Source organism: Typha angustifolia, chromosome 10 (assembly GCF_048772165.1).
Source record: "Typha angustifolia cultivar Huaian chromosome 10, ASM4877216v1, whole genome shotgun sequence".
NCBI lineage: Eukaryota > Viridiplantae > Streptophyta > Magnoliopsida > Poales > Typhaceae > Typha > Typha angustifolia.
Window position 1 is genome coordinate 600,961 of NC_133248.1, and position 14,356 is coordinate 615,316.

At 38.5% G+C, this 14,356-nt stretch overlaps 2 protein-coding genes and 1 pseudogene across 3 annotated transcripts; 2 read left to right on the forward strand and 1 right to left on the reverse strand.

The window, feature by feature from the left end:
• Positions 1–171: 171 nt before the first annotated feature.
• Positions 172–7,108, reverse strand: LOC140768157 (protein PHYTOCHROME-DEPENDENT LATE-FLOWERING-like). Of its 2 annotated transcripts, none has more exons than XM_073108312.1 (12): positions 6,870–7,108; positions 5,904–5,985; positions 5,755–5,819; positions 5,571–5,645; positions 5,069–5,149; positions 4,224–4,385; positions 4,034–4,132; positions 2,659–3,926; positions 2,273–2,496; positions 2,046–2,191; positions 1,932–1,970; positions 172–1,617 (listed from the first exon to the last, which is right to left on the reverse strand). In XM_073108312.1, the coding sequence occupies exons 1-12, from the start codon at positions 6,978–6,980 to the stop codon at positions 478–480; spliced, it is 3,492 nt and encodes a 1,163-aa protein (XP_072964413.1). In that variant the 5' UTR covers positions 6,981–7,108; the 3' UTR covers positions 172–477. The 2 variants fall into 2 exon arrangements, with proteins under 2 accessions (XP_072964413.1, XP_072964414.1); XM_073108313.1 differs by having other exon boundaries at positions 1,486–1,617; positions 1,932–1,960.
• Positions 7,109–9,130: 2,022 nt separating this feature from the next.
• On the forward strand, positions 9,131–10,220 carry LOC140768338 (WAT1-related protein At3g18200-like; annotated as a pseudogene).
• A 596-nt stretch (positions 10,221–10,816) lies between these two features.
• On the forward strand, positions 10,817–14,115 carry LOC140769106 (fructose-bisphosphate aldolase 3, chloroplastic-like). The gene is made up of 6 exons (XM_073109669.1): positions 10,817–11,026; positions 11,632–11,901; positions 12,004–12,113; positions 12,227–12,317; positions 13,108–13,377; positions 13,563–14,115. Exons 1-6 carry the CDS (start codon positions 10,868–10,870, stop codon positions 13,839–13,841), a joined length of 1,179 nt encoding a protein of 392 aa, XP_072965770.1. The 5' UTR covers positions 10,817–10,867; the 3' UTR covers positions 13,842–14,115.
• Positions 14,116–14,356: the final 241 nt, after the last annotated feature.

Below are 14,356 nucleotides of genomic sequence, written 5' to 3' on the forward strand. Positions count from 1 at the left end.
GCAGTTATCTCACCAGATAATGTACCATATTACTGTAGTAGCATCACCATATTAATTGCTACCAAGCACCAGTGTGTGTATAAACTCTGTTTACAGATCTAATCAGGCGCTTAGTTAAATTAAAAAGCCAGTTTCGGTGCAAAGAACAACACAAGCATTTATTTTAAAGTTTTCACCTGTAAAACTCTGCTGTCCCGATAGAGAGTTCACTTTTCAAGTACATATATTTATAAAATGCATGAATAGCCTAAGGTAACTAACAAAAGGTAACATTTTGAGTATTCTTCTTTGATTTACTTTTGTCTTTCCTGAGCAGCCACCAAAACAGAGCTCCTCTTTGTTCTCTGTTCTAAACAACCACCTACTGCTGCACTGCCATCATAAGTAAGATGCAAAACTCGGCTATCCACAGCATCAACACCAAAAGGAGAGGTCCGCTCTGTCACATTCTAAACAGTCTCTTTGCCAAAGTCACATCTAGCAATCTTTGAGAGGAGCCGGTAGTTCAGTTGGCAAGCTTGTGATACTACCACCAGATGCAAAGGTATGCGAGCTCATCTGTGGGCTCCCAATATCAGAAATTCTAGCATTCATCTCGTGAGATACTGACGCTGAAGCCATTTGCTTTTGGGTCACCTGCAAACACAGAGTTACCTGAGCTAAAGTAGATGAGTCCTGCTGCAGAGGAGAGCCTGACTGCAACTTCTGCTTCAGTTGGAAAGGCTGATGGGACTTTCCTTTTTGCTGTGCACACAACTGCTGCCATAGATCAAATTTGTTTGTGTTCACAGCTTCTCTATCCAGGGGAACCATTGAAGCCCTTCCTCTGGGTTGAAGCTGGTCAATATAACTTCTACCTGGTGCCTGTTCCAGCTGAGACCCATCTCCTGCCAACCCCTCACGATAAGGTAAACTCATTGGCACAGTATAATTCATCATGTGCATTCCCTGGTTATTTGTTTGTACATACGGCAATAATGCTGCCTGAGCTTGCAAAGTTCCCCTGTTAAGGAACTGCTGACCTGCATGACTGAATCCAGAAAATTTTAGAGGGCCACTGGTCTGAGGGAGATTAGAACGAGAGTTCTCTCTACCAAAGCTTGTGATACTGTTAGTTACGCCAAGGAAAGCTGCCTTATTCTTCACGATAGACTGCTGCCGGAACTGTTGATCCTGACTTTTTTGTTGGTGGTGAAGAATCTGTACATCTGAAGAGCTGTTCGACAATAAATACTCCATATGCATGTTTACATTATCGGATAAATTATTTGGAACAGTCGACAATGAACTTCGGCATGCGTGATTTTGTTGATTTGAGGAACACTTATTAGATGCAGTCTCCAATTGTTGGTGCCTGGTAAAGTTTAAAATGGAAGGTCGAATCATGAGTGGTGCTACGATATTCTGAGATGGAAATTGCAGCATGTTTGATCTTAATAACTTGTTGCAATATGGAACAACCATATTTAGTAAATGGTCACGGGTAGGTGTGACGCATTGCAGCTGAGTAAATTCTGGGGAAGCAATATCTACCAAATGATCAGGAGTACCACCAGTAGTGCTAGATGAAGACAGTTGCATCAGATCATTCACAAGTTTATAGCCATCCCGTTCCATCTACACAAGCAAATAATGAAGCCAGGAAGAAACTTTAAACATTGTTTCACCAAAAACTATAGCATTTATGTGAAAATCAGTTATAGTTAGCCACCTTGTCTAATAGCTTCTTGGTTTTATGATAAAATTCCTCAGCTATTTTTTAGATAATAATACCAGAGAAGATAAAAATGTGATTGTCTCCTCAGTATGACTAATAGATAACGATCCTAAGGCCCATACTGCATCAGAAACATGTTCATGAAATCTAGAGCAGACAGATACATATATGTTTCCACAAAACAACTGAGTGGGAGCGTTAAAAAGAGGCTTACCAATAAAGTGAATTGAGCCGCAAAAAGGTCTGCATGATGCTGCAAAGTATTTCATCATGTGTAAGGTGAAAATTCTAGTGAAAATCACTTGAAAATAGATAAATAAAGACTTACAGGAGTAGGAAGTGGGGCAATACGGAACAGCTTCTCTTCATCCCCATAGACAATAGTTACTCCTACTTCATCATTGTCTGGTTCTTCAGACTGAAACAAGACAAGTTTGCAGCGAGATTCATTGACCAGAAAGGGGATACCACTACCTACATTAAAGAGGAGCCTTAAAAGGTCAGTAAATCAATAGTAAGAACTTCATAGATATGCGAGAGAAGTCAAGAACAAACCTGTAAAGAAGAATCTTACACGCAGAAATGTCAGTGTTCGAGTCTTGCAAGCATTTCTACTTCCACCAATTAGGTACTTTGACATACACACCTCATCTGTTAAAGACTGACATTCCTCAACGTCCTCGGGCTTTAAGAATTCAATTGGTGGTACAGCGCAATGAGATACTGATTTTGTCATTGGGTATCTGTCAGCTGTCTTCTTGTTTTTATTGAGTCCATGCCTACAAAGGGTATTGAATACAAAAATGTGAATTTTCAAATACATGCAGATCAAGCTGACGCAGGATTTAAATACTTTAAAAACCAGCTTTTGCATTAACTTATAAGCAGATTCACTAAAACAAAAACATATAAAAGAAAAAGGTTTACAATTTCAGTCTCACCTCTGGGTAACCATTAGAATCTTAGAAAATCTACTATGGAGAGCATGATCAGCATTAGCTCCTGAAATGGGCTGCATAGACGTATTCCCTACCGAGGAACTATCAGTTAGAAAACAAGCATCACCAGTACCAGCTGAGACTCCTAATTTTGCACTGTTAGATGCTACTTGAATATCAGCATTGGATTTCTTCAGTTTTTGTAGCGGCAAGTTATTATTTTGCACTGAAGGAATATTAGAAGCAGAATTTAGGGCCTTCTTGATTGAATCTGCAGGGACTGATGCAGTATTATCCTTCTGCAGTTCAACTGCGGCAATAATAGGAAATGAACCAGAAGGAGCTACTGAAGATACTCTTTCATTTCCTCCCAACTGAGGTACAGGAGAATTATCTGAACACCCAACTGAAGCTTGAGGACAGGCTGATGATTTTCTCTTCCGAGAAGAATTATCCTTCTTGGGGCACTTTTCGACATGCAAAATATCACTCCTGCGCTGCAAATGGGGTCGAGAAGATCTGGTATCTGATAAAGGCTTCTTGTGACTCGATCTATTGTTATTGATATGAGTAATATCCAATGCATGACCATTAATAACCTTCTTCGCTGGATTATATGAAATCCTTGTGCCCGTTGGCTCTTCTTTTATGACCCTCTTTAAGTCCTGTTGGCATAATTCAGCAAGTTTTTGAGTCCCTTGCTTTGACATTTTGTCTGTGGATGTTAAGTAATTCTCTTGGGGAAAATGTTGGTCTCCTAGATTGGGACAATGCAGATTTGAAGCTTCACAATTGTTTTGCGACGGAATCACCTTACGTCGAGATTCCTGGCTAAACTGCATATTTATTTGACCCATGTTAACACGAGAAGTTTCCGATTCCCGTGGCTCTTGTTTTGCCCTTTTGACTGAAATCAAGGAAGATTCTGCAACTGATAAACTCCTCTTCACATTAGACAAAGTGGAACTTTCCAGGGTTATGCAAGAGCCTCTGATGGTCCTTTTAGGATCCGATCTTAATATGGCTGCTCCACTACTGGAAACAGATAATGAGCAACTGGCAACCAAATTATTCTTTTTTGTATACGGCATATCCCCTGAAATAGCAAATGGAGCACTCTGCACTCCTCTATCTCTAAAGACAATGCATTCCTTAGAATTGGAGTTCTTGACAACTTCATGGTTTGAAACATCTAGAGCGAACACATGGTTAGTATCTGGTTTGTCTTGCTGCTTTCCTCTAGATCTTCTCTTATATATACCTAAATCAAGCTACAAGGCACTAAACATTTGTGAGACAATAAAGAAATGGAAGAAGAGAGAATGCTGATGAAAACTGGAAAAGAACAAATAAAATTCGAGAGAATGAGGACCAATACCTGTTTCAGAAAAGGTTTTCCACAAAATCTTTCCATAGATGGCTTTGGGTCCAAGTGAAGCTTTGGTTGCAAAGCCTTAATGATCTGAGCCTCAGCTTGCTGAAATATTCAGAGGGGTCAAACCTCTAGTGTTAAAGATTGATGTGACAATTAAGCACAGGCAACAAAAAACACAGCAAAGAGTACTGACCAACAGATCATTATAAGTCCATGAATCATCTGAGATTGACAGCAAATCATTAACAACATTTTCTGAGCACATCCTTAGGGTCACTTTTTGAACTTTAGGTAACTCATCTCCTGAAGGGTCATGGCCATTGAACTTAGTGATACAAGATCTATAATCCCGCACCTGTGCAATATATGCATGTTAGGCAAGTACAACCTATCAAAAGCACAGCATATGGCAAATATTACTAGATAATCATTTGAAGAGTTTTACTACATGAAACTTACAAGCTTGCATTTACAGTAATCACAGGCAAAACATACTTTCTTGATACTACCGTGATAATATGATATTAATATCTGATGGCAAGAATAACAACAAAGTTCCTATAATGTACACAACTAGTTAGGTCAAGAAAATATATTATATGGCTCAAATGCTTACAAGTGACTTGAGATATGATGTACCATTAAAGTAATTTATTTAGGCCTAAAACTAGTACGAACATTTTGGTCACTAAGCACTCATAAGCGGAATTATTTGACAAAATGTTTGGATTTCATGAGGAACAGACACTACGCTGGCCAAGGTCAACTATATAAGTTGCTTGTCAAATAATTTGGCATAACCATAAGTAAACAGACATTATAACTACCACATTTTCAAAGACTTATGCTATTAAGTTAAAATGACAGTAAAATGGCATTACAAAATAAACAAAGAAGTGAATAAACCATGATACTATTATCTAATATTTTATCACGAAAATTTCTCTTCAAAGTCTGTTGGAATCAATGGTTCCTCAAAGGAAAACGATGTAACTGGATAAACAAAGAGCCAGCAGCCTAATAATACTACTAGTTCACCTCACAAACGATATTTCCATTCAGGTACTTGCAGGGTATATCATCCAAGATATCTCCAGGAAGCCAGCCATTTTCAATTGCCTATACAAGAAAAAGTAGGTTGTCAGTAAGAAAGAGACATCAAGTAGAACAATTTGATGTATTATGTACACATCCATAAAAAAAAAACGCATAGAATCAACAATAGGGGGAAACATTTATATTGAAAACATTTACAAAAAATATTGATTCTCTAGTAGGGCCCAACTTCTATTAATTGCTCAACAGTCCATCAAGAATGCTTATGGCACTTCGTAATAGTGCATCAATGCAGGCAATATTACATTTGGATTTGAGAAAAGTACATTTAGACAATAAAATAATATAACAATCTATCATGTGAAATTAGTAGGACTACATACAGAAGCCTTGAAGAGTTGAAGGAATTAATTGTTTGAATAATAAAGTCTTTCTACATCCTATCAGTTTGAAAAACAAGTAATCTAATGAAAAGCTAACTTACAGAAAATAAGGCCTGTGATGCCCTATCATAAGGATGCAACTTGTGGACATCTCCAAGAAAGGGAAAAGGCATATCCTAGAATGGAAAGAAAAATGCAGGTTAGTAATAATAAAGTATAAAAAATCAAAGCATTATTTTATGGCTATCAGTAAATTTGGTATCAATGTAGGTATGACCAACAAACCTCAGTAGGTTTTCCAATTGAAAATCCAGAAGGAAACAAGTTTAGAGCAAAAGATGTCTCGGGCTCTGTCATGTCCATAAATCAATCTATCAGGGAAAATGTAAGAGACTGATAGGCTTATCCTGTGCACCAAAAGTTTGGGACCTCACCTTGTTCCACACAGTTGTTTCCACCTTTGTCTGGAAAAGATGAATTATTAACAATGTCATCACCTAAACTCAGCAAACTAACCTACATGCATAGAAAATATGTCACGATTACTATTTACTATTTAAAAAAAAAATAGAATAAAATGCTAGCTAAAGATATGTTCCTCCAGACCAAAATTAGGTTAGCATTCTATAATAAAAATTATATACATGAGTAGGAATCCAAATTGTCATCACAGTCAATGCAGAGGGCATGTGTCAACCATCTGAAGCCCCACTCTGGTGATACAACCAACTTAATCATGATGAATAGAAATTTAAAAGCAAAAGTTAATTCAACCTACGTCTTAATAATATTCTTCATGCATTATCCACTAAATTTATGCTTATGATCTTCAAGTATGTCAAGCCGATTTCACCTCTACTTTCTTTTGATATATATTATTGATCTATCTCTTATTATCGTACATAACGTCCTCCCAAATACACCGTAGACATCTACCAACAGAAAAGTCCACCAAACAAAAATAGAATTTGCATAAAGATTCAAAACTCAATAATGGTAAATGGCCAAATGCTGCCCACCCAGTGTATCCAAATTATAGGACTCAAAGACAAAAACCAAATAAAAGAACGAACTCCATCCACTGCAAAAACCCTTGCATTTTCAATCAAATAGCCACACCCACAAAAAAAGAGCTACATCGGCCATAAGAACCACTTGCAATCAAGAGATACAACACAAGGGAAACAGAGCTCCCAAAGTATCGTATCCATCAAGAAACCATCACCAAACCCTAAAAACCACATCATACAACAAAACAACCAACATGCAAGGCCTAAATCAACCAAAACCGACCACCGCCACCAAACCAAAACCGCAAAAACCACACCGAAACGCAAAACCCTTTTCACACGACGAAAACCTTATCGAAATCGCGATCGAAAAGGCCCGACCGGGCTCACCTCCCGGCCTGGCGGCTCCGGTGCCACTTCTTCGTCGGCAGCGGGGTCCGCCGGCGGGAGCTTGTGGCGGTACCGCGATCCCGTGCGCGCGATCTTGAAGGAGACTCCCATCGCTTCGCAGGGTCTCTCCCTAGGTTTCCAAGAGAGAGAGAATAGAAGAGAATAAGGAGAGCAGAGAGACAAGAAGGAAGAAGGAAGAAGAGAGAAGAGAGAAAGAAGCGAAGGGTTATGGAGGGGAGGTTTTGAATGGGATGCATGCATGTGTATATAGACATATGGATGCAAGGAGGGGAAGTGAGTAATGGACTTAAAGTGAGCAAAAGGAGGAACAACGTGGGGAGCGGGAGTTACTCAGGGGTATATTCGTCTTTTCACTTTATCTTTTCTTTTTTGGCACTATGTGACCTCTTTGTCGGGGGACCAAACCCCGAATGAGTCGGATCGGACTCGGTAGCCCGAGTTCGAGTTCGAGTTAATTTTATTTTATATTTTAATCCTATTTATTTAGTATATTTCTAGATATGTATTTGTCGAGATGTATTAAAGGCAACACCTAATTACTTTGTGTAACGCCTGGTGAGTAGTGTAACGCTCCATTAATCTTTTTGTTTTGGTTTTTGGATTGTAGCATTGAGAATTTATTTTATTTTAGATGGGTCGTTATAACAAACTTAGCTTTTAACGAGATAAAAAAGAAAAACCCTAGTGTGGCTCGGAGTTTTTGGACTCGGTACCCTAATTGGGCTTCTAGATAGATCTTCGAATAATATTTCACTATATATATATATATCAAAAAGAACTAGCCACTTTATTTTGCTAATGATCTATCAAATAAAAAAAATATTGTGCTCGAGATTCGCTTGCGAAATAATTCTCATAGTTTTAACACTCACATCTTTCGACTTCGAAGTGAGATATTTTTTAGCTAACAAATAGATTTGGCGGGATTTACGCTTAATATATATGTTTTGATAATATGTTAACTCACTAACTATAAATATATTTGTCTCAAATACAAATATATATCATACCAAGTTGATGTATTATCTCATGAGGCTAGTTAATAGTTATAGTCTTGTCTCCTTGTAACTTCTCAATCTGCATCAAGAGAGGAAGATTCTTTTATGCTCCCAACTTGTTGTCCTACCTTCTACTAACAACATGAAGACTCTTGCAGGGGAATTAAAAGACATAGATGGTTCTGGCTTTTGAGACATAAAACATCCCTTCATGTCCAAATGGGACATATGATTCAGACCTTACAGTTGCAGTGCATGCCATGTTAGCTACAAGAAGTTGACATCAATAATGTCAAAAATATAAATGATAAAACTACTATTTTCTAACAATTTAAAATTTTCAAATAATTAGCAGAGATTATGAGTACTTGAATCCTATTAGAACCATCTGTTATTTAAAATATACATATAAACTTCTAAACATTTAAGATCTCAACAAAGAAATAAGAGAGAATGTTAAATGTAAAATATAAAATTAAATGAACTCTCAGCAAATCCATGGCCTCCCTTTAATTTCATAAATTAGTCATCAGAGATCATATTAAACCTCCATGTGCTTCACTTAGTTTATGACCTCTAATCCAAAAGGTATAGCCAAGATGAACAACACCATCAATTGAATACCAGATGGCATTTGATTCCATCTCTAATGATCAAGTTGACAAGTGACTTAATGTTGTCTAAGCTGTACTCATGACACACTATCATAACCTTAGTAATGGGCAGGAGACAAGATCACCACTTAAACTATCTTTTTTTCTTTCTTGCTTGTCTTAAAATGATCATAAATTGTGAAAGGAATAGCCTGCCAGGTGCCAAAGGATCAAAATGAATAGAAGTGGGGATGGATGTGACTAAGTAGATAGGTAATTATATGATCTACATGAATACATCCTTCTCATGGATTGCCAGATTCAGCAGCCTAGCAAACATGTCTTTAATTCCTCCTTTTGCCTTCTAACCAAATATTTAACTTATGGTATATATTATTTGTCTATTAACTTACAACTTAAAGTTTTTAAATGAACTAGTTATTTAATATAATATTAAAACCTGAAGAGTTTGAAGTTCAAATCTCATTTAGCAATATATATATTCTCTATTCTTTTCGGTGTGCAAGGTCGCTGCTTAAACTTTTAGGTTAACTAATTATGTAAGGGAACTTATAATATTATTTATGAAGGAACCAAAAAAAAGTAATATCTACCACCCATCTGATTGAATACCCAAAGCATTGTTTATATGAAGCTCTTGCAGGATCCCATGTTCACCATCAAGAAGAGATGGCAAGAAAATCTGAGAAAGGTGAAGCTTCTCCTAGCAGTGCTTGCTCTGCAGCTTTGCCTTGCAGGTTTTTACATAGTTTCCAGAGCTGCACTCAATATGGGCATCAGCCAAATTGTGTTCACAGTATATAGGAACATCCTTGCTTTTGCTTTGCTGCCCCCCTTTGCCTGCCTACTGCCCCCCTTTGCCTGCCTACTTCTTGGAGAAGTATTGATCCAATATTTCATTGTGTTCACAGTATATAGGAATATGGGCATCAGCCAAATCCTATCTCCTTTACATTTCTTTCAGGAAGGATAGGCCACCTCTGTTCTATCTTTGCTTGCTCAATTCTTTCTTCTAGCATTCTGTGGGTAAGTAAAAAGATGTGATAAATTTAGTATCTTTATTCTCCAGCTATTAACCTTTTTTTTTTGGCAATACTTTCTCCAGGATTACTGCTACCCAAGGAGTTTACCTCTTGGGCTTGTACTATCTCTCTCCAACTTATGCTTCTGTCATACAGAACACAGTTCCAGCAATCACCTTTGCCATGGCTGCAGCTCTAAGGCAATCACAAGAATTTTAAAGGCCAATCTATGTTTCATTTATTCTGAAAACTTATCCTTCTCCTTATCTTAGGCTTGAGCAAGTTCATATGAATAGGAGATATGGATTGGCAAAGGTAATTGGAACAATTGTTAGCATAGCAGGAGCCACTATTATTACTCTCTACAGAGGCCTCCCCTTGCTACACTGCCAACCACAACCCATTGTTGCAGCCATTTCTTCTTCAAAACCAATTGTGAACTGGACTTTGGGTTGTGCCTTCATTCTTGGATGGTACTCCAGGTTTAGTTTCACTCTCCAAAACTCATATACCTATGTCCTTTCCCTGTATCAATTGATGTGTCCAATTAATCCTTGATAGGTGCCAGTTCTAAAAGTATATCCAGCCAGGAATGGCTTAGCTCTCAGCACTGTTTGGCTGCGTAGCAATAGCTCGCCAGCATAACTATGGCTCGATTAATAAGAGTGAGTTTTAGCTGTGTGTTTTTGTATCTAGAAAGAGTTAGTATTAGATTAAGGAGTTTTTTAAATTATTAAAGATAACTAAAAGAATATAATGACTCCCTTGTTATTGGATACTAATAAAAATCCTCTTTAAATCCGACCCGAATACCACCAACCATTGCCACTACCTCACCTACCTCCCCGTTGACTAATTGACTAAACCCATTACAATTCCTGAATTACCCTTCTAGAACGCGGAAATCACAGTGCTACGTACGTTCGGATCATCGTGATTCACGATCGAACGGCAGGTATTTGTGTCATTTTGAAGGCGTTGAGTGCCCCAATGAGTCAGCTCTCCTCGTCCAGATCGCCGACGGAGAACACGATAGTTTCTTCTGACGACGAGAAACTCAAAGCGTAACTCGACACCCTATTCGAATAGGTACAACGATACTTCCCAATAAGTACCCAAATTAGGCGAACTAAAAAGGAATTAGTTTGGGTAGTTATCCGGTACAATATTCTTTTGTAGCATAAGAATAGAAGCGCTTTTTGTTGAGAAATTCGTCATCATTACCTCACCTCTTTCCTTTTCCCCAACCTTCCCTTCTTCTTATATTCCTATAAATTAAAAAACCGTCTTAGAGAGAGAGAGAGAGAGAGAGAGAGAGAGAGGGATCGAGGAAGAGGAAGAAGATGATGGCGACGATGAAGCTGAGTGCTCCGGGGAGCCAGTGGGTTGTCGGTGGCCGGAAGCCGTCTGAACTCCGGTCATCATCCCTCCGCCCGGCGACCCGGAGGGTGGCAGCGCCGATCAGGGCCGGATCCTACATTGACGAGCTCGTCCAGACCGCGGTGAGCTTGCCCTGACCCTATCCCTGCGATCTCTTCTCGTGATCCCGTACTTTGATCAGTTCCTGACGATTTTGTTCTTCCGGAAGTTGGGATTTGGTTAAAGATCCAATCTTATGCAATGTGCTGTTGGTTTTCTTTGATATTTTTTCCCGTCACGTTGAAATTGATAAGAACTGATGAGAATCGTAGAACACAATAAGTACTGCCAAGAATGCTTCCTGTAAGATTTGGATTTTATCATAGTTGTGGAAACAAATTTGTGGTTAATGGCGTACCTTGTCACCTACTGTATAATTACATCATAAAATGAAACAATTTCACCAGTTTTTACCAAGCAATCTTAACGTTAATATTGTATTCGTAGGTGCAAACTTCATAAGAAATTAATATTTGACCTTTAGTATCAGAAGCACGAAAGGAATCCTTTATGTTGTTGTTAGCAAATTTCGTTGCTTTAGATTGCGATCTTCCATCCCATACCCTTAGTGGATCCAGAATGACTACTTGAATCCTATTCCAAATTGATAAAATTGTTACCTTTTTTTAATCAATCTTTGATTGCTAAGCTGTCTATCTAAGCACATCCTCTGTAACTGCCTTTATAGAAATCAATAGCTTCCCCTGGGCGTGGAATCCTTGCAATTGATGAATCAAATGCTACATGTGGGAAGAGGCTTGCATCCATTGGTCTGGACAATACAGAAGTAAACCGCCAAGCCTACAGGCAGCTTCTGCTGACCACTCCTGGTCTAGGTGAATATATTTCGGGTGCCATTCTTTTTGAGGAAACTCTTTACCAGTCAACAACAGATGGAAAGAAGTTTGTTGATTGCTTGCGAGAAGAGAAAATTATGCCTGGTATCAAAGTTGATAAGGTACTTATGCCACAATAATTTGCTAAATATTCAGGATAAAAATGCTAGACTGTAGCTGTGCAAACTTTTATGAGTTACTGATCCTTGTATTTTCCCACCAAGGGTTTGGTTCCCTTACCAGGATCAAACAATGAGTCCTGGTGCCAAGGCTTGGATGGATTGGCTTCAAGATGTGCTGAATACTACAAGCAAGGGGCGCGATTTGCCAAGTGGTTAGTCTACATCTATCTCTTGCCTCATTAACTGTTATTTTAAAGAATGTACTTGATGGAATAAGATATTAGTTTAACTTGACCTCACTGATCAAAGCTATGGAAATTTGCAGGCGAACAGTGGTTAGCATACCTTGTGGTCCTTCTGCATTGGCTGTTAAGGAGGCTGCATGGGGACTTGCTCGTTATGCTGCTATTGCTCAGGTACACCGAAGCTTCTATAATTCTGTTCATGTCACTAAGAATATTATCTGCAAGAAAAGCTTTTGGTCTCATCTATTATCTCATCGTTCGAGGCTGACTATTTTTCATTCCCTTCATATGTCGATTCATTTAGATCATTTAGCTATTCTATTTATGCTCTCTGACTTGCATCCCATCCATATGTAACTGTGCACTTAGCCACTTACTTTCCTCACTTGTAGGAGTGTTCATTTTCCTTTGAATGCATTGTCCATGTCAAATGCTGGATAGATGGTGTGTGATAGTTAACATAATTTGTCTCATCTAAAAAGATATAATTAAAACAAAAAGATAGTGATGTCCTTGGGGTTGGTCAAGTGGGAAGAGAACAAAGGCATGTTTTGACCATGTATTATGCATCCAAAGGAATATTTCTGGGAGTGCTGTTCTACTTGTATAGTACATGTTTTTAATTCTTCCGGCAAGCTATTTGATCTCTTAATAATGTAGTGTCAGAAAAGTTCGGAGAAAAGCTGCAGACATGTTCTGCACTTGTAAAATTGTAAGATGAACACTAGGAGCAGCGGTGCCTTATTCTGACTAATCAAGTGGAAAATTATGAACAAATGTTTAGAATATAATGATACACAAAGGTGATTCAGAAAATATTGTAAGAAATATTTCAAAAGTCATGCTTTCAAGTTTAAGGCATTGTACTGATTTGTTCTGTAGGAAGGCATCACAAATAGACCTTTTATTTTCTTTGTCCTGTGGCAATTGAACTTGTATGTTACTATTACATTATATGCAGGACAATGGTCTTGTGCCGATTGTGGAACCTGAGATTCTTCTTGATGGAGATCACCCAATTGAAAGGACTCTTGAGGTGGCAGAGAATGTCTGGGCTGAGGTCTTCTTCTACTTGGCCGAAAATAATGTGGTGTTCGAGGGAATCCTGCTGAAGCCTAGTATGGTCACCCCAGGTGCTGAGCACAAGCAGAAGGCATCTCCAGAGACCATTGCAAAGTACACGCTCACAATGCTGCAAAGGAGGGTGCCGCCGGCGGTTCCTGGAATCATGGTATTGTCTTTTACCAACATCTTCTGCGAAGCAATTTAATATGATTATCTTGACACAGTTTTTTGTTTTCAAAACATAGTCCCAAATTATACTACTAATTATTTCACTACAGAAAACTCCATTTATGTTTCTCTATGATGATAGATGATCTCTCACATAACAGAATTTCCTTAATTCTGTTGTAGTTCCTATCTGGAGGGCAGTCCGAAATGGAGGCTACTCTAAACTTGAACGCCATGAACCAAGCCCCTAACCCATGGCACGTATCATTCTCCTATGCACGAGCTCTTCAGAACAGCGTCTTGAAGACATGGCAGGGGCGCCCAGAGAATGTAGAAGCCGCACAGAAAGCATTGTTGGTGCGCGCCGGGGCAAACTCTCTGGCACAACTTGGGCGCTATTCAGCTGACGGCGAGGATGAGCAGGCCAAGGCAGGAATGTTCCAAAAGGGCTACACCTACTAAAACAAGAGGCTGATCATTCCGCTACACCTTCTTCCTACGCTTAATTTCCTTCCTTTTTGTTTAAGATATGGAGTTTCAGAAGAAATAAGTACTACAGCGTCTTAGTAGAAAGATTGCAACCTGAGTAGCCATTTGTCTTGCCTCGTGAGGTATATTCTGTGAGCATAAGCATCACATTCTACGCCAAAACATTCTAGCATTGAGAAAAACATATTTGCTTGTGAAACTGTATCCTTTACGTGTTGAGTTAATCCAATTTTCGATGTCTCTTTCATTTATTTCTTCTACTTAGGAGTTAATTAACCTATCTGGAAGTTTTTAAACCCTAGCAACAAATATTCCAATTCACTGGCTCCGTGACATGGGACTGGAGATTTACAGGAGTCAAAATTTGCTAGGAACACAAAGTTTATCACCTAATTTGCTCCTAAAGACAACATAAACTACAAAATTGAAAGAAAGCTGAAACGTGCTTCTGATCGCCAAAATATAAAATACTTCTTTTGCAGATGAAA

What these genes read in the sequence shown, in the direction of transcription:
- LOC140768157 (XM_073108312.1), bottom strand. Translation starts at nt 6,980, where the DNA reads ATGGGAGTCTCCTTCAAGATCGCGCGCACGGGATCGCGGTACCGCCAC. An exon ending in CATCACAGGCCTTATTTTCT is followed by an intron (nt 5,150 to 5,570) that starts GTAAGTTAGCTT and finishes TTTCTTGTATAG; the next exon opens with GCAATTGAAAATGGCTGGCT. An exon ending in GAAAACCTTTTCTGAAACAG is followed by an intron (nt 3,927 to 4,033) that starts GTATTGGTCCTC and finishes AGTGCCTTGTAG; the next exon opens with CTTGATTTAGGTATATATAA.
- LOC140769106 (XM_073109669.1), top strand. Translation starts at nt 10,868, where the DNA reads ATGATGGCGACGATGAAGCTGAGTGCTCCGGGGAGCCAGTGGGTTGTC. An exon ending in ACGAGCTCGTCCAGACCGCG is followed by an intron (nt 11,027 to 11,631) that starts GTGAGCTTGCCC and finishes CTGCCTTTATAG; the next exon opens with AAATCAATAGCTTCCCCTGG. An exon ending in GTTATGCTGCTATTGCTCAG is followed by an intron (nt 12,318 to 13,107) that starts GTACACCGAAGC and finishes CATTATATGCAG; the next exon opens with GACAATGGTCTTGTGCCGAT.